This window comes from Genypterus blacodes, unplaced genomic scaffold, assembly GCF_046128005.1.
Source record: "Genypterus blacodes isolate CSIRO-AG114 ecotype Tasmania unplaced genomic scaffold, CSIRO-AGI_Gbla_v1 ptg000044l_1, whole genome shotgun sequence".
Lineage (NCBI taxonomy): Eukaryota > Metazoa > Chordata > Actinopteri > Ophidiiformes > Ophidiidae > Genypterus > Genypterus blacodes.
This window is the reverse complement of record NW_027466857.1, coordinates 984674-1011250: the sequence shown is the minus strand read 5'-3', so window position 1 is coordinate 1011250 and position 26577 is coordinate 984674. Positions and strand designations below refer to the sequence as shown.

The 26577-nt window shown below is 40.6% G+C and overlaps 1 protein-coding gene and 1 pseudogene across 4 annotated transcripts in view; one reads left to right on the top strand and one right to left on the bottom strand.

Moving 5' to 3' along the window:
• The window catches only part of csnk1a1 (casein kinase 1, alpha 1), a 35962-nt gene extending 14574 nt beyond the window's left edge, over window positions 1-21388 (bottom strand). For 2 of the 4 annotated variants that reach the window (XM_076149229.1, XM_076149231.1), the window contains exons 1-5: window positions 20603-21387; window positions 20288-20394; window positions 11143-11269; window positions 10850-10948; window positions 3560-3643 (exon numbers count right to left, since the gene is read on the bottom strand). In XM_076149229.1, the coding sequence (XP_076005344.1) occupies window positions 3560-3643; window positions 10850-10948; window positions 11143-11269; window positions 20288-20394; window positions 20603-20725 (540 nt within the window). In that variant the 5' untranslated portion in view covers window positions 20726-21387. Of the gene's footprint in view, window positions 1-3559; window positions 3644-10849; window positions 10949-11142; window positions 11270-20287; window positions 20395-20602 lie in introns of all 4 variants that reach the window. The other 2 variants (XM_076149230.1, XM_076149232.1) reach the window with 2 other exon arrangements.
• On the top strand, window positions 8385-9441 carry LOC142999617 (uncharacterized; annotated as a pseudogene).
• Window positions 21389-26577: the final 5189 nt, after the last annotated feature.

The window sequence follows — 26577 nt, the reverse complement described above, 5'->3', positions numbered from 1 at the left end:
TATTCTTTCATGTCATCTCCTGTATACATAAATTGAGTGAGTTGTCAAACTTATTGGTGCCGCTGGATGAACAAACAAACAAATTACGCTGTCATAGTAGAAATGGAATGCTAGCATTAAGGAGGGGAGAATTTCTATTGATACACTGTTCACCTGTTATGATGAAACGGACATTTTGAGTTTTTCTGGTTCTTATTGGTCTCAGGATTTGGGTCAGTGAAAAGAGTTGTATCTGGCTACAGTGGTGGTCTGTCTGTAAATTCTGCATCAGAACAAACTCTGCAGACTACAATTGGGTTAAGAATGAAGTATTACATGCAACAAAGTTGCAAAATTCAACTGCACGTTTGGTTAAAAACTACTGGCCCGACGCAATCTCTAGCTTAGGTTCTGCTCACTTATACAGACTTATTTAATCACAGTTGAACCTGGGGGGAAACACACAAAGAGATACGCATGACCACTCTGTCACAACACTAATACAAGCACAATTGACAAATTACAGCCTCACATTTTTTACATTTGCACAAAACCCAGCGTGGTTTATCAAGTCAAGATGAACACAACTTAGCAACAACATCCAGGTAAGGGACCCTACATATAGCAGTGATTGACTTCCACAAGGCTTCAAGAGGCAGATGTAGGATTACAACCTGTAACCTCCCTTACCTTAATGAGGGATTTTGCAGTGCATATCAAAAATGCACAAAACTGTCATTACATTTGAGCAGCAGTTTATTGTAAATTAATAATTGCACATGGCAATATTGTAATTTCATTCATTCAAATTAGATTGAAGCACCAATTATAAGTATGCAGAACTATAATTAATAGCAATAGGAAAGAAGTAACACACAAAAAACAATGACACATATCTGCAATCCTGAATAGAGAACTGAGAATTAGTCCAGACTCTCCCAAGGAGACGTCGGCACTAGACTGCAGACAATCTCTACACACATTCAGGAACTGGAAACCAACAACTGAGCTCCAGATTCTCCAGTAACATATGTCTGAGCTAAAACTTGTTAATGTCTGTTAACTGTCCCCAGAGTCAAAATAAATACCATTCCAGAAGATTAGATACTTGCTCCAACACCACCTACTTTTAAATCAAGACTAAAATTGCATTCTGCTAAACTGCAAACCTTGCACTTTAATGTATGACACAATTAGATGTGTTTTCAAGCATCATATTTGAAATGTCTTCAAAATATGTTTTTATGTTTAACACATCGAGTCTCCCCTGAAAATGTGCAATATGAATATAGCACCATCTGTCTCCGTCACCCACATTGTTTGCTCAATGTCTGTTTAAGAATAAAGGGAACTAGAAAAATCGTGTTTAATCTGCATATAATTAATCGGTATATCTAATCAATAAAGCAATATGACTATGAAAGCAGGCAAAATGGTGTTGTGACTATTGTTTCCACTACTCTTTTTGGATAAAAGTTAAAATCCAAAAGACAAGATTTTTAAACACTTAAGGTAGCTTTATCAGAAACACAATCAGAGGAACACAGGGCTGAAAGAAAAGTAATATCTGCTCTATATTCGCTTTGAACATTTTGCATACAAAATGAAAAAGGCACTATCATGGTTGCAAAATTTCCTGGGCCAAAATGTCTTGATAAACTGTCCACACTTATTTTGGGGGCTGTTATGGGTTTCAGCTCAACCACCTCATTACGTTACATTGGAATGTTGGCCACTCCCATCATATTCTCTTCTATACTTTCCTGATTACGTGTTTAATGTGAAGATGGGGAGCTGTTAACAGCAATACTTTCCATTTCCAATTTCAATATATGACTACTTGCTTCCATTTTGAAACAGCATCCAGAGTTAAGCATTCCAACCGGTTAGAATGACTTGTCAAAAACAATTGAGTTTCGTCTACTCATGCACTACACCAGAAAAGCTGAAGCAAAACAAAATGAGACCCATAATCCAACTATCATTTTGCAGACCAAAACAAAGAAAACATATACATACGTATACACACACATATATACACTACTCACAAAAGGTTAGCGATAGTTGTTTGAAGCCTCGCAATGGCGAGGTACTGTTGATCAGTTGTTAGGTGTCGTCTTGGTCTCATGATGTCAAAATGTGACCAGCATGATGAGGAGGACCGTTTAAATACCTATTCTGATTGAACCAGGACATTTATTGGTCGATTCATGGATCCAACACATGTTGTGAATTTTACCATTAAGCTCCTTGTTAGAGAACAGCAAGTTGTGCGAAAAGTACTGATACATTGAACAGTTGTGTGTGTGTGTGTGTGCGCACACACACACACACACACACACACACACACACACACACACACACACACACACACACACACACACATAGACACACACAGACATAAAAACCCACGTTTGAAGGTGCCGGAGGTGCATCAGGTGAAAGGGGATCGCTACTGGTATAGCATGCAACATTTAGATTTAAATTTAGGCCCAAACTGAAATTTTGTCAGCTGCATTTTGAGGCCTTTTATGACCTCTGTGCATGTGAGTGTTGTGATTCTAATATAATCTGTTGGCAAAGTACGTTAAGGCAAAAAAGCCTTTTGATCATGTGCACAGCCTTAGTTTTATGCAATATATTGATCGCTACTGAGCCAAAAATACTGCAAATAGGTAGTTTAAGTGGTGCCTTGGATTTGGGAACAAAAGCTTCCTACAGTATACCAGGTTTCGCAATTGGAGTTTTATACCATTTTTTAATTATTGGTGTACGCTTTTTTGTCAAAACTATGTCAATTTCAAGTCGCAAAGTGAGAAAATGGTAGTCAATATAAAATAAAGGGATTAAGCAGTGTCACCATAGTTTACACTCACTGTGCATGTATTGCTATGACTATTCACATGTAAATCAGTTGCTCTTAGCTTGGCAAGCTATAATTTCTTATGACTGCTAGTTATGCATTGCATGAGTGTATATGTTATTGCTTCAAAGTACAGAACATCTAGGTTTTTGAACTCCCACACACTACCAACAGTGAAAAGAAGCTTGATAGATGGGTTAAACTTAGGGTCATGCACCATCTACAATGACCTCAGCTTTCTTCATGAATGCTGTACTGTTTAAGAAGTTCATCATTGAGTATCATGTTTGCAATGGCTATTTTGCTACAAATACAAAACCAAAATAAAACCAAATGTTGGGGAACTTCTCTCTTCCTCCTTTCCATCCTCTATTGCATAGGTTTCATCTGGTTTTTATGATAAGCATTCGCCAAACTTCAGTTCTGGGTGCCACAGTGATATGTGTTGTATGCATTATTGTCAGCTTGCAATCCTAATCTATGGATGAGCTTCTGTGCTACCACTTGAACAAGGATTAGAAAGGCTGGTTGAACTGATCTTAAACACTGGCTTTCCACTCCCTGATGAGATGCAAATAGGGTAAAATACACACATACATTGCTATTATGAGATAGTGATGATTGCAGGTGGTCTGAGTAACTTTAAACCAGTGTAGTAAAGTATGCAAAGCGACAACTGCTATTGTGAGGCAGCTGGTGTTGTGGTAAAGGTCACACCTGGTTTAATCCTGAGAAAGATGGATCCTGAGAAGAGCTAACAGCCAAGCTTCGTTTCCTCTTCCCCACTGATGAGTCTAAACACTAGGGCAGACAGTAGAGGGGCAGGGGTCAACAACAGACAACCTATATCCACCTTTAGTTACAGTTAACATTTGTACAACAGGCACTTGTGGTAACACCCACATGGATTGCTCACTTGAAACTGTTGTACAACTACGATAGGTGCCTCCCTCAATACATCCAACGCTGGAACTAGTTACAAAAAAAGGTGTTCTGGAAGAAACCACATGGAATATGATGTTCTCCCATGTGGACAACTATGGAAATATCAATCACAAAAGGAAAGCAAAATATTCAAGTGAAATTGTGGTCCAAAAGTGTCTCTGGGAATTTAAGCCCCAAATGTCTGACAGTGACAATAATGGCCAGCGCTGACAGGCAACACTCTGGCTGAGGAAAAGACCAGGTGGACAAAACCACAGGGGCAGGAAACTATTGTATCTCAATCACTAGCAGAGCAAAGGCAGGTCTTCTGTAGACCTACTGAGGATATAGGCTTCCACCGCCAAGGCAGGTCTTCTGTGGGTGACATGGTATCGATATAGGCGTCAATAGCTGCTCAAGGGCAAGAGTTATTAATTAAGGTCAGATCATTTAATTGCATTTAAACTGTGAATTTCGGAGGTAACCACGTTCAGGTAACATAACCAGTTTATTTACCTGATTGTAGACCTGAAAATGTGTTTTCACGTGTGACCAAACCAACAGACGGAATCCAATGATGCTAAATTCTGCATCGCTGGATTAATATTGGAGAAATCTAGGCAATGGACTAGTGACTTTTTGACCAATACCAGTCATTGCTTCAATCAGATTTACTCTGCTGCAATTCAACAGGGGATCCTCCAACTTTTCTCACCTACCCGACATTGAGGTCAGAAAAACTGTGGTGTATTGCAGGTTGTGTGTGTGTAACTGCTCAACTGTATCTTTTAAATAAAGAGTTGAAATCTCAGTGTATGTTTCACTACATCAACATTGACTTACTCATTCTTTCAGTGATATCCCAACATTGTAGACACAACATAAGCAATGAAAGCAAAGACAACCACCGTAGAATTCATCATCAGCAATAGCAACTAAATATTTTACTAATACATCACACCACAATCTGGACAGAGAAAAATGAAATACCCGTCAATATCATTTGACACTGAGCACATCCTCTCAGCTCATCATTGCCATTGTCAATGCAAAACTAAGGAATCACCTGAGATAGAACATACAATGCATAACCTGTATTGGACCCTTCATATGTTTTTCTTCTTCTAAGTATGTGATTAATCGTCATCATTCGCATGCTCTTGTGCAGCTGTGGTGGCAGAAGCACCACATGTTAACCAATTCTCTTCATATTATGCCATTATCAAAAAGTATGATGTCAAAGTTCTTCTTCGTGCCCTCTCCCTTGTGCTTGACCACTGCGATCAATCGTTTCTTTCCCTTATCAATTAGGCAGTAAAATATTATCTAAAATTACAATAAATAAATCCCATCTATTAATCCCATCTATAACAGAACAATGCCAATGGTCAACCCAAGAGGGCAACCAACTTAGTTTTAGATGTAAGTTACAATTGAATTAGTATGAATAACATCAAATCCCTATACCTAAGGTTTTGCCTTCAACTCTCTGCATCCATCTTTCTAGTGGAACATTAAGGCCAAAAGATTTCAGAGGCTGGAGAGGTTGGCACAGCACCATCTGTGATTTCCATAGGCACATGCATCATTCTAACCTTGTTATCATTGGCTGGCCTTGTAATAAGACTCAACTTAAAACAAAAAGTTTCTGGAAAGGCAATATTTTATTTTTCAACTTAATGTATCTGCATGTGATGTTCTAAGTTACAGCTTAATTTCATTGCTAACTTAATGTAATTTCTGCATCTTGACGTCCGTGTACATATCCTTAGACCTGATGTGATTTTTTGCTGTAACCAGGGCTTTACGCACAAAAAAAAAAACCTATGTCTCTAATGCCGATGTGAGACAGGGATGGGGCAGTTTGGATTCCATGATAACTTTAAAGAATAATTTCTGTGAAAAGGTTGGATTTGAAGGAATCAAACTGTGCCTTGCTTTATATGGTAGGCTAGCTTATATACAATTCAAATTCCCGGACTGGTGGGAGGAAGTCACACGCAAACTATACACCTTCATGTCCTGTGCTCCTGTCGCACTCATCCAGTTTACACAGGGGGTCCACTTCTCCAAATAATGTCTTTTCTTAATCTCAAGAAAATGTAATTCTTTTCCTCCCTTTTTGTCCCTCCCCGGCATCATGGGCCACAGCCCATGATGCGTTCTGGAGCTGACTGCAGAGTTGTACAATGTCATCCTGTATGAACTGTACCTATGAGATCATCAAGCTATCAACACTGATGTCATCTATATCACTGCGATTACATTATTGGGTCATTTCAACCCAACCATTGCCGGCTGTGGCTAACCGCTATCGTCCGATTATCTCTATTAACATGATAACGCAGCCTGGTTCTTTTTTAGTTTTTTGTTCTGTTCTTACTCTCCATCTTTGCTCCCCCCCAGGTAACAGAACCGTGACAATATGGCTTCACTAGCATCACTCTGGTACAAACAATTATTCATCACCAATAATGCCATTATCCACCACCTATACAACCTGACTGTACAAGTCATTAGTTCAAGTCACCATTTCCTCATCTCCTTCTGCATTTTGTCCATTCCATTTTGTGTGTGATATTTCCTAGATCCTAATCAATATTTCTTTCCTTTTCCCCTCATATTTCTCTGTATAAAAATCAATCTCCAAAATGTCCCACAACTGTATGCTCATTGTCAGGTCAATATACATCCATCTATCGATCGAATTTTAAACAGATCTATCTATCTTTATATATATATGTCCAATTACAACAGGGAAAGAACAAAGGCAGATAAAAGTGCCAGAAATCTTCAAGCCGTGTAACTAAAAGACGTGATTGTAGAAAGACGATGTGAAATGCAGTTCGATAGATACTCATTTTCATAGCTGTAAAAAGGTGAAAACCTCAGCAACCTCTACCACCTCAGCCAACAATATCTGCAAGAATCAAGGTTTTCTGACAAGTACAACTAGCTGGCAGTGCATAATGACTGGAGATTAGCTTGACTAGCTACGCCAGGCAGAGGAGACTGAAAAAACAGCTAACTCACAACCACCCAAGAGTGCATTGTTGAAACTGCTTAATCCAGAGGAAAAAATATCAGCAACAACATGGATTCGCTTAACCACTTATCTAGCAGTTGTAGCACTGTCTGCATATTTCAGCTAGCACATGCAGAGATGGAGTGTGGCGAGGTAGTGAATGATTATGTTTATCAGTAGCACTCCAAAAGTAATGTGTTAGGAGGTATAATAAATAAAGCAAAATAACCGCCCACTCTCAAGCTTTTGGAGAATCCTCACAAACCCATAGTATACAATATCTGCCTACATCTTTGGCACTTTGCTTCTAAATATGATCAATGTTTCCTTAGTAACAGGCCACCACAGTCCTTTGAAAGTAGCTGTAATTAAACCTGTTATTAAAAAAACACTCTTGATCCAGGCATTCTGGCTAACTATGGCCTATATCTAACCTTCACATTCTCTACAAGATCCTCGTAAAAGCAGTCGCCAATCAGATACAGTTGTTTACATGTACTTGTAAAGAACATGTCATGGCAGTCTTGGTTTTCCAGTAATTTCTACAATTCTTGTATTTCTATGACAGTGATTGGAGCTCATACTTCTTTGTCACAAAAAACATTCATGAAGTTTGGTTCTTTTATGAAATCATAGGTCTACTGTAAATGTGACAGAATCTGCTGAGTCAAAAGTAAACATACAGCAATGCTAATAATTCGTTACTTCCATGACCAATTTCACCTCAATAAGGCGCTTTTGGTAGCCATCCACAAGCTTCTGATTGGATCATTGACCACTCCTCTTGATAGAATCGGTGTAGTTTAGCTAAATCAGCTGGCTTTCTGACATGGACATGGACTTGGAAAGTCAAAGGAGCTCAGCACGGATCTGAAAAAACAAATCATTGACTGAACAAGTCAGGAAAGTCACTCAGCCATTTCAAAGCAGCCACAGGTCCACATATCAACTGTGCAAACAATAACTTGCAAGTATAAGGTGCATGGCAAAGTTGTGTCCCTGCCATGATCAGGAAGAAAATGCCAGCTATCAACTCACTGCCGAGAGAAAATTGGATGGTCAAGAGTCAACCATGAACCACCAACAAGCAGTTCTGCAATGAATAAAAAGCTGTTGTAACACAGGTGTCAGTGTCCACAGTCAAGCGTGTTTTACATCTGCATGGGTTGAGAGGCTGCCGTGCAAGAAGGAAGCCATTGCTCCAGAAGCGGTACCTTAAGGCTCGACTGAAGTTTGCTGCTGTCACATGGACAAAGAAAGGTCTACAAAAACAAAACAAAAATAAAGCCATTTGGCCACAATGACCATAAATTTGTTTGCAGGAGAGAAAGGTGATGCCTTTGACCCCAAGAACACCATGCCTACCATTTAGCATGGTGGTGGTTGTATTATGCTCTGGGCCTGTTTTGCTGTCTATGGAACTGGTGCTTTACAGAACGTAAATGGAATAATGAAGGAGGATTACCTCCCAATTCTTCAGGAGAACCTGTAATCATCAGAAAGAAGGTTGTCTCTTGGGACGCAGTTCAGTGTTCCAACAGGACAATGACCCCATACACACATCAAAAGTGGTACATGCTAAATCAGGCTAGAATGAAGGTTTTAGAATGGCCTTCCCAAAGTCCTGACTTGAGAACATGTGGACAGTGTGAAGAACAAGTCCATGTCAGAAAGCCAAAACATTTAGCTAAACTACACCGATTCTATCAAGAGGAGTGGTCAAAGATTCATTTAGTGCCCACCATAGCACAGAGACGGCACTGGTGAACGTCTCAAATGACAATTCATTGAGAAAATCTGATTCATTGATGAAAACTGATTGCATCAGACAAAGGACCTCTCTCTGTGCTTGTCCCATTAGATCTTAGTGTTGCATTTGACATCATTGACCACCACATTTTATTACAGAGACAGAACAACATTTTAGTTTGTTTATATTAACAGTGAATCTTCCATGCGCACGAAAGTTGGACAGCGTTCCCCAAGGTTCAGTGCTTGGACCGATACTATTCAATCTACATCTACTTCCATTAGGTAGAATTATTCAGAAAGTCCATAACTTCTTACTGCTATGCAGATGACAACCACCTTTATCCATCAATGAAGCCGAAGAAGTCCAGTCAATTAAGTAAACTCCAAGCATGGCTCAAGAGCATAAAGACCTGGATGTCCTGTAATTTTCTCCTGCTCAACCCCGAAAAAACCCTAAGGCCCTAAACACCTTAGATATACATCATCTAATGAGACAGCTATCATGGATGATGTTGCCTTGGCCTCCAGCGCCACTGAAAGAAATCTAGTGGATGTCTTTGATCAGGATTTGTTGTAAAACTCACAAAACAAATTTCAGGGACTGCATTCTTTCACTTACACATCACAAAAATCAGGCACATTCTGTCACAGATTGATTAAGAAAAGTTGCCTCTAGGCTTGACCATTGAAATTGATCATCATCAGGCTGCCCTAACAAGTCCCTAAAGGCTCTCCAATTGGTCCAGAATGCAGCTGCATGCTTGTCCTGGCCAAAACTAGGAAAAGGGATCATATTTCTCCCATTTTAGGTTTGCTGCACTGGCTTCCACTAAAATCTAGAATAGAACTCAAAATCCTCCTGCTGACTTAATCTCCCAATGGTCAGGCTCCATATTAGCTTTAAGAGCTACTAGTACTGCATTACCCCCCCTAGAACACTGCACTCCCAGAATCCAGGCTGGTCCCTAGTATCTCTAAAAGTAGAATGGAAGGAAGTGCCTGCAGTAATCAGACTCCTCTCCATTTCCCAAATTTGGTCTTGGGGGGGGCTAAGCTAAGGGGTAGGTTTAGAACTTTCCTCTTTGATAAATCTAATAGTTAGGGCTGGCCAGGCCTGCCTTGGACCAGCTTCACTCAGTGGTTCCCAAAGTGGGGGGCGCGACAAGAGAGAACTTTTTTTTAAAGCAGAAATGCTGTTACACAGTATTACACTGTTTAGAGTTTTAATAATTCCACTGTAAAGGTGATTTGTCACTACTATTTCTTTTGTTTAATAATAACTCTTGCACTCTTAAGTATTGCAATGTTTCAAATAAATTTGGTCGCCAAAGATGTGTGTGTGCAAAAGTTTGGGAACCACTGGCTTAAGTAAGAAAATAAATGTATCCCCCAGTGTGCAATGAGTCCTTCAAAACTCTGTTAGGTGGAAGATCTACTAGAATTTGGTCTTGAGCGCATTGAGTGCCTGTAAGTTTAGTTGGTAATGTCAGCAATAAATTATCCAGTCTTTTAAGCCAACACCCATTTAAAATTGTTTGTTATAATTCAATGTTTGATCCAATCTGTACATTCCTACAGCATCACAACCACGTTGAGGGTGAAGACCAGCACGCCCCAGCCCTGCTACAAAGCAGGACATTCATCTTTGAATGTTGCAGAAAAGGGTCAGTACAAGTCAAGCCTGTAGTGGAAAGGGGTCTCTACTTGCTAAACAAATTGAGGGGAGTGTGAATTATTGTGATTAATACATTTCAGGGCGACTAACTCAAATTGATTGTTAAACGCCGAGTTCCCTTCTTCCCACAAACTGAGCTTATCATAACAGCGAAAATCCTAAAAATGGCTGCTTTAAAAGTATGAAATAATAAAGATGTTTTAACAATTAAATGACCAATTATAAAAAATAATGATTGGGGAAAATGATATAACGAACAAGCAAAGTTAGGAAAAACAATTATTAGAGTCTGGCACTAGAACAACTGACATAATTGTGCTGGTCTTGCCCCCTTTTACTTGTTGCCTGACTAAAACCTCAAGTAATGCTTCTGAGAAAACATGAGCAATTTGTTGTGGATCAAAAACTGCCAGCAACAGTGACTATCTAGAGGAAGTAAGAAAAGATGTACGCTGTACGCCGATCACATCACCAATATCTCTTAGTAGAACAATATCTTTCAGTAAAAAAGACTATCCAGGTAACAGGATGCTGGGGTTGCCATTGCTGCAAAATGCCAATAACTAGCTGCCAAAAACTCCATGTAGAATTCTAAAAATATATACTTATGTTTAGTCTGTATGGGTCTTACCTTGTTACAGTGACGACCGATGCCCATGAGAAAGTTGTCTGGTTTAATGTCTCTGTGGATGAAGTTCTTTGTGTGTACATACTCAATTCTGCTGATCATCTGACAATTCAAAGAGAACATTTGAAACTGTTAAAAAATGATTAAGTATTCACTATTCCCTTAAAAACATTTGCAGGGCACTGTAGTCAGAGACAGTGAAACTCCTCCAGTAAGGGATTAGTTCTGTTCAATTATTGAATGTTTAATGCATGATTCAGACAACAAAATGAAAAGAATGTTATTATGTTAGGTACCTGGTCCGCCAGCATAAGGACTGTCTTCATTGTGAAGCGACGAGAGCAGAAGTTGAAAAGGTCCTCCAAACTGGGTCCCAGAAGATCCATGACTAGGACATTATAGTCCTTCTCCTGTCCATACCACCTAGTGCAACAAAAATGGCAAGTCTTAAGACAATGCAAGGGCTTGATCTGACACTGTTGTGCAAGCTCAAATACTTCTCACGCATTGGTAGTCAGTTGTGATTTGACAAAACAGGTTGCTTAAATCAATACGATCTTCTGCAAAGATTAAGTAAGAAAATGTGTTTGTGGACCTATGCACTAAGTGGTGTTATGGAAAAACTTGAGCTGCAGGGAGTCATTATCTGAACTCTCCCAAATCGCAACAAAATAGTGTGCATCAAGACAGCAGACAACACAAGAAAACAAAGAAACAAGATAAAGCTGGACATCTTGCATCAAACGTCAGCAAATAACATTTGTATGCCACAATAAAACAGCCAGGAAATGAATAACAAATAACATTTTTGGGTTGAAAAAAAATTGGTATGCATTCCAGTAATGGCAGCTGTGACATGCATAGAAGGTCCAGCAGTTTGAAAGTGAAACCTAAATAATCAGTAGCATTTTATTCAGACAAAGTTTTATGAATTTCTCACAGTTTAATGTGTACGGTCCCTATGCAAAATGTTTTGATGTAAGGATTTTATAAAATTACCATCAACTGCTTGTCTTTTTAATAGAAGATTTCGTCAATCAGTTATTTGTCAGTCTTATCGGCTTTGATAGATGTCCTGTACAATGTATTCGTACGCATTTTGCTGGTAAAACTAAGAAACAAACATTGTTTTATCTGGCCAATTCAATATTTTAAAGACAGCACTGGGCTACTTCTCAACTCATTAAAGTGTTGCTTGTGATCGCCAAGCTACTACTCTTGCAAGGCAAGATCACAGCATCCAGCCAACATGGTGACTGCAAATAAAGAAGAGTCTACAGCAGACTTACTCAACAGGCGGCCCGACGGCCGCTTATTTTGTGACCCCAGACATGCCTGGTTATGAATGCATAATAATTATAATTAGCCAACCAAAATTGTGTGAAAATTAGGCAGTGCGCCTTTAATTTCAGTTCCAGCTGCCTGATTCAACCGTGAACAGGCAAGTGGAAGTAATTTCAGACGATCTTTTATCACAGTTGCTAAAAGACATTGAAAGTGAAGAGCACTTTAGTCTAGCATTGGATGAATCCACTGACCACACAGACATTGCGCAGCTCATAGTCTGAGTGCGCTTTCTCAAAGGGGACACATTTGCAGCGGAAATGCTGGCTTTGCTACCGCTAACTGGGCAAACATGGGGAGAGGACATTTATTCTACAATGATGAGCTTTTTTCACATGGTAGGGAAGGAGAAATGATTGATTGCTTTGCTCAAAAAAGATCCTGAAACGCCGGACTTGCTCATATCACTGCATTTTGCATTAAGAGCAATTGTTCAGCAAGCTAAGAGGTGGAGAGCTCAGAGCAGCTACAACTGAGCAACAGCCAGATCTGAAAGTACTTGTGAAATGAATGCAGACTCAGAGCTCTCACTAGGAATAAGTAACAACTATTTGTTATTGTTTTTAATATTTGTGAAATGCAGACTCAGAGCTCTCAATAGGAATAAGTCAGAACTGTTTGTTATATTGTTATTGTTATTAATATTTGTGAAATGCAGACTCAGAGCTCTCACTAGGAATACGTAGCAATTGCAAACTTTATCAATGTCACCAATGCAAAGCTATTCACTCCAGTGTTAATAAAACATCAGCTTGACCAACACTTGTCATCCTTGGAAACGCAGTCGCTGCAATACATTTGTTACTCAAATTGAGAACATTTGTTTTATATTCCATGATGTTTTGGAATGCATTAAGAATGACTAGCAAGACAGCATGTTCAACGGCAGTAGTAAATACAGCGAATAAAATGGTACAAATATATGTTAATAATAATTTGTGGCCCTTTGCACCTGTTGTGGTTTAAATGTGGCCCTCTTGGCCTCTGAAGTTGAGTACCCCTGGTCTACAGTCACACTGAAATCGACTTCGACAACACACGCATAGACTTGGTAAAAAAACATCTCCCATGATACAGAGATGGTTTGGGTTTAAGACAGGGGATTCAGAGGAAATCATTGTGTTGCGTTTTAATCTGTATGCACAAAAAAGATGGCTACCAAATCTGGAAGCACAAGCAATCTATTCAGTCGCTTCAAACAGCATCCATAGGTGTATGCAAAAAAAGCTAAATAAGAAAAGCTCTGTGTTAACAGCTTGTTATCTTGGCCTGTAGCACAAACGTTCTGTCCTGGCCATAAGAAAGAACACCCCCCGAAAATTGATCACTTGGCAAAATGGCAAATGCAAAGCCAACTCCTGCAATCTTCTTCACAGCAACAGCAGACAGCATAACTGTAGTTTTTCAGAAGTTTGGCATCACTGAAAAATGTCCTCTTTTGAAAGAAACTCACAAGTCTTTTCAACTATAATATGAAATTGATCAGAAATACAGCCTACACATTGTCATTGTTATACGGCCTACTTTCAGCAACCATCCTTTGTGTTTCATTCCATTTCATTACGATCATTTGGCAGACGCTTTTATCCAAAGCGACTTACATTACATTACCACCCTTCGCAGAGGGGGGAGCAATTGAGGGTTCGGTGCCGTGCTCAGGGGCTCCTCGGCAGGGGCTCGAACAGGCGACCCTCCAGTTCCCAAGCGGAAGCACTAACCACTGAGCCACTGCCTCCCTTCCAATGACATTGCATTAGCTAATCCTAAATAACCATGTTAAAAGGCTTGCTCCTTTTAGAAACTTCTTTTGCAATTATGTTGGCACCGCTGGTAAAACACTGAGCCCTTAAATGATGCACCAACACTGGCCTTAGGGTTTAAAATATTTCAGAAAGAAACAGCCTTTCCCCCCCCCATCAGTCTGTTGTTGTACTTTGACATCTGACAAAGCTGTGCACTACTGCCTTCACAGAGAAACACAAACCAGTTCTAATCTGGATAGAAAGAAGTGGAAGGGCTTGCTGCACAACTGTTCAGAAGGATTTAAACATCAGAGTCTCCAATTAAAAAAAAAAGTCTAACAGGTCCTCAACTGGAAGCTTTATAAAATCACCAGGCCTATCTTGAGGAGGCAACACTGGGATGCTGGCCTTCTAGGCAGAGTTAGACAAAAAGCCATATCTAAGAGTTGCCATTAAAAGAAAAACATTAAAATGGGCAACAGAACATGGACAGCAACAAGAAACGGCAACAGATAGACAATACAAAGTGTCAGTCTCTCAGTCTTCTTAGTGTTGGTCATATCCCCTGAATCCCTCAATTGTAATATCCCAAAACATTTTCTTAAACTTTAACACTCCTACCATTCCATTATTTGACCCCCAATGATGGTCACACATTTACCTTTGATATTTGTTCAGTCCTTCAAACATTGGGGCAGAGGCTCAGTCCATAGGGGACTCGGCTTGGGAAGCGGGGGGTGGCTGGTTGGAGTCCCCTGTGGACCAAAAGTGTGGAAAAGCTGGCAGCCCAAAAGTTGTAGTATAGATAGAAGGCCTACTTGGAGGCAAACTGGCAAAAGTTGCCAGGGTCCATACATTTAAAGGCAGCTGATTTGATGATGGTTTTAGAGTAATAATCAGCCTCATTGACAATTATTATGGCATGTTTTTGCAATGTGAAGATGGAATCTATATGTTTTTATGCATTTCCCTATATTTACACAGTATGTAATCTATAAAACTATGAGTGTGCAGTATAGAATAAATGGCTCACTAGTCACCTCAGTGGACAACTCACTAAATTGTAGTTAGTTATCCAAAAGAGATAATAACTAGCATACAACCAAATGCGTTTTTTTTTAAATGTCTTCAAGTCTGGTGACAATCGGAACAACAAGTTTTAAAGGCACATTTTCTATAAAAAATAACCACCAAAAATTGCATTATTTTTCATAGCTAGTCGCTGTAAAAAATGGAAATTGGATTGCCAGGAACAGCTTTTGTGACTGGCACGACTCCTCTGCATAGTGAAATGGCTTTCACTATGCAGAGCTGATGTGCAGAGTAGTGCAAGGAGGAACCTATAAAACGTTTTTTTTTTATACGTTTTTGTTTTGATAAAAGCCTATTTTTTTCAACTTCAAAACAACTATATTTGACAATATAAAAGTAGTATTTGACCGTTCTACTCCCACTAGGAATGCACTTTCTGATGTTGCCACTAAGAGAGACTGTCTCGTACCCAGAGTCTTTTTGAGACAGATTCAATGGCCACTTACTCCAAGTTAGTTGCCGCCGCCAACCCCACTACCTGCTTGCTTGATCCTCTCCCTGCTAAAATACTAAAGGATATATGCCCAATGGTTGGGACCTTGCTGAATGGGATAAATAAGTCACTCTCCATGGGGGATTTGCCTGCAGCTTTCAAAACAGCTGTTATTAAACCTCTCTTGAAAAAGCCTTCTCAATACCTAGACATTCTGAAGAGAACTGATTTTATATCTTCCTTTCCTCTCTAGAATTCTTGAGCATCTAGTAGCGCACAGGATTTCAAAGTGTGGGCCAAGAGGGGGCGCCACAGCAAGGGGCAAAGAAAACGTGAAAGAAAATATTCCAATTGGTATTGTTTAAAATGCCATTTTAATCATTTATTGCATATCTGAACATTATCATCTGTGGTCCCGTTCTGATTGTCTGGCATTCAAACACGTCCCTCATGTAACTCACTAGCCCGTGAAAGTGACTTCTTCAAGTACCCACCCAAAATTCCGGTCGAATCACATTGACAGGTCTGAGTCAGTGTTGAAAAAAACCAACAAGAATGAGCAAGAGACGCAGGACAGCAGGTGTGTGAATGAGCAGGATGTAGTAAGAGTAGGGAGTGGCAGCAGGACCAGCAGGTTGGACAGGCTCCGACAAGACTTAGGCTCAACATGAAGTCAGCATTGCCAGCAAAGATCAAATGGAAAATTCCCTAACCTAATATCTATGGGGACTAATTCTCACCTCACATCAACAATTACTCTCACTTAAAATTGCAAAAGATATACACCTGATAAAGTTCACATAGACAAAGATTCAAGATTCTTAAAAGCATACATACAAAATTCCCATTACTTTGAGCGAATACATGGGTATGATCATGTCTGTCACAGGTCTAAACAGACAAATAAATTAGAGCACACTCCTGACACATTAACAATGGTGAGATTATAGCCTTATAGTCAGAATATACGACTGATCCACTCAACACAAATGTTTGATTATCATACAGTCTGTCAATAATTTCAATAAAATTATTCAACTAATTAGTTAGATTTATTTCCTGCTCATGAAAAGAATTGCTCAAAATTCCAGGTGCAGTGCTCATGTATAATGAATAGAGCAAGGGGTGTTCTGAGGAAACTTAACAGGGCCTGGTGTCGTGGAGCAGTCACGGGTGGCATATTTCACATCAGACCAAAGAATTACATTAGAGGCGTTAACTGCAAAAAGCAACACACACCTGTTGAAAATAATGCCAGAGAGGAATGCTGGTAGAAAATTGGACACTCACACGTTGACCTCATTACTCCATGCACTCTGAAATGCCATACTGAGCATTACTCCTTACAGCAGGGGTGTCAAACTCGTTTTAGTTTGGGGCCAAATACAGCCCAATTGAAACTCAAATGGGCCATATTAGTAAAATCATAGCATAATAACCTATAAATGGACAACTCCAAGTTTTCCCTTTGCTTTAGTGCAAAGAGGTACAAGTTCATATTGCAAATGATGACTTTTATATAACAACCTGAAATTTCTTAATACAAGTGCAATTTCCACAAAAAAAATAATAAGGTATATATAAAACAAATTGTCAAGATAAAGAAATGATTTCAAATGTACGTACATTTCCACATCTGTGTAGAAATGTGAACCCAACTGACTCACTATCCATGGACTCCAAAAAAGTCTTGGGAGGAACAGAGAGTTTAATTCTGCCTGGACAGTTACAATTTGCTTTCACTGACAACAATACAGGAGAGAAATGAAAGAGAAATTATAATGAGAAGTAAAAGGCAAAATGTCCACAGACATTTCCAGAACACACACACACACACACGCAGCATTTACTGAATAGTACCAAGCTGTAAAATGAGCGTAAAAGAGCGAGTTGGATACTGCTGTGGAAAGCTGGGGAGAGCAAATTGAACAAGAACATCGTTTTGAGAAGATTATAAGGCACCGACAGCCATTCACAGACGGAGATTACGTGAAACAATGATTTACTACAATATCCGAGAATCTATCATCTGAAAATCACCTTCGTGAATCACTGATCCGACACTGATCTTACTCTGATGTGGAAACGCTGCATTTTAATGGCGGGATGTCGTCACTCCGCAGTTCACAAAATCGACATATGTTATGGGAAATGTAGTTTATGGACAATGTACGCTTAAAGGCGGCAAAGAAGTTTATTTTGCTCACGTAGGCCACATAAAATTATTTGGCCCATGGGCCTAGAGTTTGACACCTGTGCCTTAACAGTATTGAAAATCTTTACGCAATAGCACCAAGGTTAGTGGGTATGTGTGTATTGTCCTATGTTTTATGATTGTATGTAAAGTGTATAGAGATATTCAATAAATAAAGCATGGTTTAATTTGACTTGATTCGCAAAATACAAGTTGTCCTCAGCGTCATTACTGTATCTTGTTGATTGAATATCTTTATATTTTATACCTTAGACCAGGGTTGCCCACACTTTCTCGAATTGTGAGCTACTTTTGAAAAGGCCAGGTCAAAAAGATCAACCAGCATTAATAATGCTAAACATACATTTATATATAAACTGAGTATACTTATATACGCGTCATAATGACGTAAGATGGCTGCGCCAGGTGAAACCGGAGAACAAGCTGCGGTGAAAGAGTCCCATGGTCTAAAGTGAAAGCATCGTGGAGCGCGTTGTCAGGGCGGCAGCACTTTGTGTCCCCGCCCACCAAGCGTGAGACACCAGGGCAGGGGTGGCGAACACGCGGGCCGCACGTGGCTCTTTGCCGACTGACACGGGCTCGCGAGCCGCAAGCGGGTCTTTACCGGCTGACGTGCGGAAGCGCAAACTGACCTGCGGCTCCACCCCGTCAGACCGACTGATCCCGAAGCAAACTGACCTCCGTCTTAATGTTTTTTTGTTGTTGAATGCGATCACATTTACTTGAATTGAATAAGCAATATGTTGGATTATCACTCAAAAGGCCGCTAGTTGTGGAATAATGCATTGCAAATCTTTGGGGTAAATTATTGTTATATTGCGTACTATAATCTATATTTATATCTAGTTTAATCGACTAATTGAAGAACTAATCTGTAGATTAATCTTTAAAAAGAATCGTTAGGTTCAGCCCGGGTTGACTTGCACTGAATGGTGCCAGGATCTCAGACTGGCAGCCCTGTACGTCAATCAAGTGGCCAAAGGGAGGATGGATGGTAGACTAACAGACACAATCTACTCGCACTACCTCGGTCGCAGAGCTAAAAAGGTGCCAACAAATTCTGTTGCGGACCAGAAGATAATAAATTACAGAGGGGACCGAGTTCTAGCAGAAGTCACATCATACCCATCTATAAATACTTATAAATTGAAATAATCATTTAAGCACTGTAAAAGAAAACCCACAGCAAACCAAAGAGAAAGTAATAGAAAGAGCACCAAACACAAAATGATGTCTTACCCACTTTCAACTCCTAAATATTTTTAGGACGCCTTTGCCTTGTGCAAGTGTACAGACAAACCCTTCAAATAAGAAAACGGAGATGCGCTTGGACCTAATTAATTTACTTGTACATGGATTTCTGTACCAGATGATATTTTTGACAGGAATGAGAATTTAAGCAGAACCACTGCTGTGGTTAACTAGGTTGGAGACAACTCACAGAAGCAACTGTGGAGCCAAGTTGCTGGAAATCTGGATCATTGAAAACTGCACACTTTGATTCTTGTAAAAAAAAAAAAAAAACGTTCTTTTTCGCATTCGTCAGTAGTCTCAACCCTGCACAAGTTTTCACTGCAGCTAAGTGGCTAGCAACTGCCAAAGGTTGATTAACATGACCCGACACCAGCACCAAACACTTTAGCAAGGTGCACCTCCTCTTCAAGCCTCAAAACAAAGGCCTCCTACTTAATAGCAATTTGACTAGTTATTAACCAGGCAGTTTATATTAGAATTACAATAAAGACCAATAAATACTGGCCATCGTCAATAGGATCACTTTTGAAATTAAACTAAGAGTGTTACCATTTGAATAGTTGCATTGCATATCACCTACGTGTGTAATTTCATGTATATGTTTAAATAAGTTACTGACTTATGAGTATATGACATACAATCAAGGGAGAAGACGTGCACTGTAAATGGTACATTTCCTCCACTCTTTTCCATTTGTCGATCTAACTCTCATATATAGTGAACCTATGTTCAGCAAGCCGGGATGTATATAAATGAATATTCTGAGATGGTCCGGGGTCTCTACAAAAACTCGTCGTGGTAATAGCCGGTCAAAACAAGTCAGTGCCTCTTTAAATGGTTTTACTGCTGCGTGTGGAAATGGCTGCATTTCACTCTTCACATTTTAATAAACCCATTGAGCACACGTTTGCTGCAAGAAGCCACGATTATGTTTAAAACCTCGGCGAAAAGAGTCAACACTAACACAGGCCTCGACTGTTGTTTTCAACGCCGTGCTCCGCCGCCATTTTCTGACAGGGTAGAGGAAGACATGTTGGGAGCTAACATAACAAAAGACGAGCGGCCATTTCATCATTTTCAACTACTGGTATATGTGGACGGAAAATGGCTTTGTTAGAGCTATTAGAAAACATTTGAAGTATAGACATAGCCTCAACGATAGACGACGATAACACCACAGGGTTTACTGTCGGTGTAGAGAAACGTTGACCAAATAAGACGGATACAAAAGGCAGATTAGCACGGCTACAGCTAACAAGGCTTCTGCCACCAGTTTACAGACGTTGTTTTATTTAAGCAGATAAACAATTACTTTTTGTCACATTGCTTCCAGGTATCATGCAAGATATAAACAGTTTTACCTTATGTGTGGAATCCCGACACCTCCTTGTAGAATTTTGTACAGCTTACTTTCGTATAGCAACTGAGGGTGTCTGGCTTTCTGCGATTCCAATTTTACTGCTACCTCCTGAAAACCACATATACACACATTTAACATTTTTTGGATTCGCAGCCCCATATTTATGACAGCATTGCTGAATATTAGCGCTTAAATTATAACAATACGTGGATATGACTAGGCAAACATGGGTGTATTACGGTTAGTCGCAGTTATATAGCTACATAGTTCAACATAAAACACAGCAATTTAACATCGTGTTTGATATCAATATTACCTCTCCGTTTGTGATGTTGATGGCCAGGTATATGTCACCGAAAGATCCCGATCCAATTTTTCTGACAAGCTTGTATTTTCCACCGACAATGAATTCGGCTTTGGAGCCACTGCTGCTCGCCATAATATCCACCAAATTACAATCACCACCCGATTCACTTTAGGAAATTTCGAATTACAGTCTTGCCCAAATAACAGCAGAGCATAAGAATTATGTGCCAGTTGGGTGCTCGGGGTAATTATGGGCTAGCTGTTAACGTCACTCCAAACAATATTGTCGTTGGCCAACAAGGAAGTTGGAAGATTGCTCTCTCCGAACGTTATTAGCGTTTTCACTGGTAGCGTAATAGGTCTCTGTTTAAAATAATACGTGATCAAAGATACGCGAAATGGAGCGTATATTCGTCTGAAACGAAATCCGAATAAGTAGACGGCCTTCAACTGGGATCCAGTAACATCCACCTCGGCGCAGCAGCTAGCCAAATCTGATGTTAGCAGGCATCAAGCTAAAGTCGACGCAAGGACCGTCGCGGAAAAATGTCCGGACCTCCTCCGTGTTGAGGGACAAATGCGACTTTTATTCGCACTTCCGATGGTGTTGGTCCTTCTTTAAAATATCTCTTCGAGCGTGTTTCTGACTAACTTCATGGGCTCCAGCCGTCGTTACAAAGTGCTACCCACTCACTCCGCCATCTTGTCTTCACTACCCTTTTCACAGCTGGTTTCCGCTTGAGGCGATCAGCTAACGTTACATATCTCTTGCTCCCTTCGGCTCCTGTCGGAAATAGTGCAACTCCAACTTCTTTTGAACAAACAGTATGACTGATGTGACTACGTGGTTGATATCAGTGACGAAATGACACACCTAATGCGCCCAATTTGAAAAGGGTACTTTAGAATAGGGAATGGAAAGTATTGTCTCGCATCAAATTTATACCAACAAATTGCTTGTGAACAATTTACAAAAATACTAGCCGCAGTGAATGCTACAGTGGGGGCCTATTTACTTCCTGTAAGTTTTGTCAGGGTCATCTGTCTATCTATATAAACAAAAATGAACACTTTGGCCATTGTTTGTTTAAAGCGACATATCAGCCTCCCGCTATTGAATACCCACGGCTCACCAAGACTTATAGAGTAAGATGGTCCGATGAAAAACAGCCTGAACTGTGGCTGACCAACTGACACCTTCAGTGCCGCGCTTCTGCGCTTCCTGTTGCTAAACAGCAGACTGTCATCTGGCACCACCTGCTGCTAGTTTAACGCCAGTAATTATTTGTCATTTTAAGGTAAGTTTTAAAAAAAGTTTTTATTGTTAAACCAAACCGGAATGACAACGCTGTTGTGCAATAACACTGCACATGTGCACTTTATACTATTTCAACCTTGAGTGTTTGCTTATTGCTTATTGTATTGTTATTAAATTTTTTATTGAATTTATTTCTCTTTGTCTGCACTATCCCCCTTGCTGCTGTAACACTGTAAATTTCCCCGTTGTGGGACAAATAAAGGAATTCTGATTCTGATTCTGATTCTGATAACTTTGACCATAGGCTACTTTCTAGGCGATAATAAGATAAGATAAAAGCTAATTATCCCGAGGGAAATGACTGTGCAACAGTTACAGTACAGTGTAGAATGAAACTAGAAATCACCATTGAGAATGAATGCACCATTCTAGTGCAAAAAAAACAACAACGTGCAAGAGTGTATGCAGATAATAAAGTACACACAATAAGGGGTACGAAGTACATACAATAAGTAAGCAGACTGGTAGCTGGTTAGTTGCCAGTCTGCCTCCAGAGCACTGTCTAGGTGCACGTAAGCAAGGCACCGAACCCCCAACTGCTCCATGGGCGCTGAAAATGGCTGCCTTGCACCCCCTCTGTAATGCATGTGTTTGTGTGTGTGATATGTAAGAGGGGGTGCAAGAAACATTTCAATTGCATGTGATTTCTTGTGGCTTCGAAATTAGTGCTGCGATTGGACACAAAACTGTTGTTGACGGGGGCGCTGCAATCTGCCGGTCTGACGGGGAGGTTATGATCACAGTATAATTATTTATATGGCGTCATCGAAAGAGCCAAAATTGTCTCGTGGGCCGGATCAGGCGGCCTCGTTGGAGGTTCCCCACCCCTGGTCTACATGATACTGCATCATAGCCTTTGTTCTGGCTACTTGGGTCTCAATGATGAGGATTTTAATAACCACACGCACTGCTCTGTGGAATGTGGAATCTCAGATTTGACTTGACATGCTGCATTGTTCATTTGTCACTCTCTGCATTTAATTTTAATTTAGTTTGTGCATGTTATATATTTCAGAGCTATTTTGAAGTAATGGAAATGTAATGTAGTTGTAAACAGAAATGTTTTTATAATATTTTTTCCTAGGAAGAAATAAAATCATTGGCATGCTGTTGGACACAATTATCAAGCAGCAAAGCTGTTTACAGTTGAATGGACACAAAAATATGCATTCATTCTCCCTATAACAACCATGGGATGGCCAGACTTGTGTTCAATCATAAAAAGGATAAGCGCAAAATGCCATCACGAAACAAATCCAGGAATCCAGGACAGACGACAGGTAGACAGGGCTGGAGCAGGGGCTGGAGTCGAGTCGATATCTGGACACAAAGACAGGTGGGAGACTACCTTGAGAGCTGAGTTTACAATCTGGCCTGTTCTGGGAGTTTGGCCCTGGGTCTAAGAAGAGAGCAGCAGATACGGTGATTGTTGGCAGCAAGTTCTCAGGTGTGCTCTCAGGTGCTAAGGATACCAGCTGCAAGCAATTAATTTAAAGGCAGGATAGAAAACCTGCTGGATAGGGGCTCTCGTAGGACTGGGTTGGAGAGCCCTCATGTGGACCATGGCTAGGAACATGTAGTAAGTAACAACTGAGTTTTTTTTGCAGAGAAATACCCAGATATTAATGATTTGTTGTTGATTAGTGCAGTAAACAATGACTTTGCCCCATACAATGAAGCTCTACATCATAAACACAACCAACAGCAATATGTGAAACATGTCATGCTGCAGTTGAAATAAAACATATCAAATATTTGAACCAACACTTCTTGTGTGCCTCGGTTGAACATTAAGGTGTCAAAATGAAGGGGGTAAATGGACATTTGTATCAAGATTTGGGGATTTTCTGTGGATAGGTTGAAAAGGTGTACTTCATCCCAAATATATACAGCATAGATACTATACATGTGGTTTGATTCCATGTCAGTAAATGTAAAAGTTATGAATTTGCACTTTATTTTACAGTAATTACTTAGGACTAGGCCTGTACAGTAGACAATCTGTATTAATAATATTCATTTATAATTTTATAAATTTTATGTAGTTCTCATGTTATTGTCTTCATACTTATATGCAAACAAAAGACTTGCCCTTGAAAGGTTTTTGCTGCACTTGGTCCTCTTTTTGCCCTGTTTTTGTGTCCACTGAGAAAGATTGTGATTATCACTAACAGTCTCTTCCATGCTATCAGGCTATGAGCTAATGACTATAATCTAATGGCTATTCCACTATGATTTTCTCAAATAAATAGTCATAATATTATGGAAAAGATGTGTGAGCACATCTTCTACATAATATTATAATGTATATATTGTGATTTATGATCTAATCATTTATATCATATGTGAATACATTATGGCTTAGGTTTTGGCAGGGCATTAGCCAGGGTTTTAAATATAAAGAGGTCTGGGTTTTGTTTTTGGAAAGAAGTTAAACTTTAATCAAGTCAACTTCATTTCTATAGCCCAATGTCACATACAATGTCTCAAAGGGCTTTACAACAATATCACACATTCCTCCCAAATCTCTCCAAATCTCTCAAGGAAGATGAGGAAAAACTCCAGAGAAAACTTTAATGCAGTGGTCCCCAAAGTGGGGGTGCAGAGGTATTGCAGGGGGGGGTGCGGCAAGAGAAAAAAAGCTTGCTGGAGCAGCCAGTGGGAGGTTAGATGGGGAGGAAAATGGGATGCCATGGAAGATGGAAGGGAGGCAGCCTTCTGTCCCTGAAACAGCCATGGAGCTGAAAAACAGCTTACTTGTGGATCCGACACTCAAGATGATCAGTAGACGTCAGGAGCCATAGGAAGTAAGGTGAGAGGGTTAAAGAAGGATGGAGAGAGAAAAATTCTATTAATGTGCCCCATCCTGCTACTACACTGACACTATCATTAACCAGAGTGCACAAAGTCTGTCTGGGCCCTGAATTTAACCTGGGTTGGCTAATCATTTTGCTGCAAGTAGGAGACTGTGCGTCCTGCCCATTTATCAGATATCGAAGTTCCAGAGCAAAGGGGCGCGGTATGAAAATGCTCTGTTTCCAAAGGTCTTCATCTTGACCTTTGGAATGACAAGCAGGCCTGCCTGCTGAGATCTTAAAGATCGCCCGGGAACGTACTTGGAAATAAGGTTAGAAAGATACACAGGAGCTAGGCCATGTAGTATCTTATAAGTAAGAAATAAAACCTTGAAGCCGGCCCTGGCACCAACAGCAAGCCAGTGTAGCGATTCTAGAACTGGTATAGTGTGGTGAAATGTACCGTTTTTTTGTTAGTAGTCTTGCTGCAGTGTTTTGAACAAGCTGCAGTTTCTTATGGGCAGAGGAGTTCAAACCAGAGAAGAGAGCATTACCGTAATCCAGTCTGGAGGTGACGAACATGTTTCAGCATCCGCTATGCTAAGAAAGGTCTGATTCTGGCTTTATTACGGATATCGATATAAGCAACCCTTGTAACGTTATAAATTGCGGAGCAACAGCTGTCAAAGTTAACTAGTAGATTCTTAAGTTTCTGTCTCTGCTTCTTTGGTCCTAAGATCAGCATTTCCGTTTCATTAACGTTAAGAAGCAAAAAGTTTGTCATCCAGCCTTTAACGGGGAGAAGACAGGACTCCAAATTGGATTGGAGATCGTTGGGATTTATGGAGACATACATTTCGGTGTCATCCACGTTGGAATGAAAATCTATCCCAAATCGAATTATGTTCTCGAGAGGGAGCATAAAGACAGAAAATAATAATGGGCCCAGTACAGAACCCTGTGGAACACCACATTTCACAGGGTGGCAAGATGAATTGATAATGTTTAATTTATCCTGAGTCACACCACCAACCAAAAAATGACACATTACAATGACAATTAGTCAATAGTCTCTCAATGTTTTTATACTCACTCAGTGTGAAACCTGGGACTGTTTAGATCAGGGGTCTCAAACTCAAAAAGGCTCCTGTCCCCGCACCGTCGGAGAAACGTGACGCACCCGCACCGTCAGAGAAACACAACGCTGCTGCGCCATCAAAGGAAGGCGGAGAGGCCCCTGTTCCGTCAGCGGCCGTCCCCGCTGCCCCTGTTTCCGTGTCGTCGGCAGCCTTCTGCCCTGTCCCGTCAGCGGCCGTCCCCGCTGCCCCTGTTCTTGTGTTGTCGGAGGACGGCGGAAAGGCCCCTGTTCTGTCAGCGGCTGTCTCCACTGCCCCTGTTCCCGTGTTGTCGGCAGCCATTCCTGCTGCTTCTGCTCCCATGACGGTGGCTGCCCCAGTGCCAACGGTGCTGGCAGCCGCCCCACCATCGGTCCGCCCTCCTGAACTGCCATCTCAAGTTGGCCTCTGGACGCTGGGCCGTCCACCTGAGCCGTCTACCCGCTTCATCCTCTGGCCTCGGGGCCGCCCTCCTGAGCGACCTTCCCGCGTCGAGCTCTGGTGTTCAGGCCGCCGTCCTGAGCGGTCGTGGCCAGCCTCCAGACCCCCCACCACCCTCCCTACTGTGTTCTGGCTACCCGGCCATCTGTTTTCTGTTTCCGTTCCAGGGACATCTGGAGATGTCCATTGAGAGGGGGGTACTGTTAGGGGCATCTGGAGATGTCTATTGAGAAGGGGGTACTGTTAGGATCTGTCTTGTGTGCTTCCTGTTTTATTGTGAAACCCTGTCGTGTCCATGTTCCTGGTGTCTTTACTT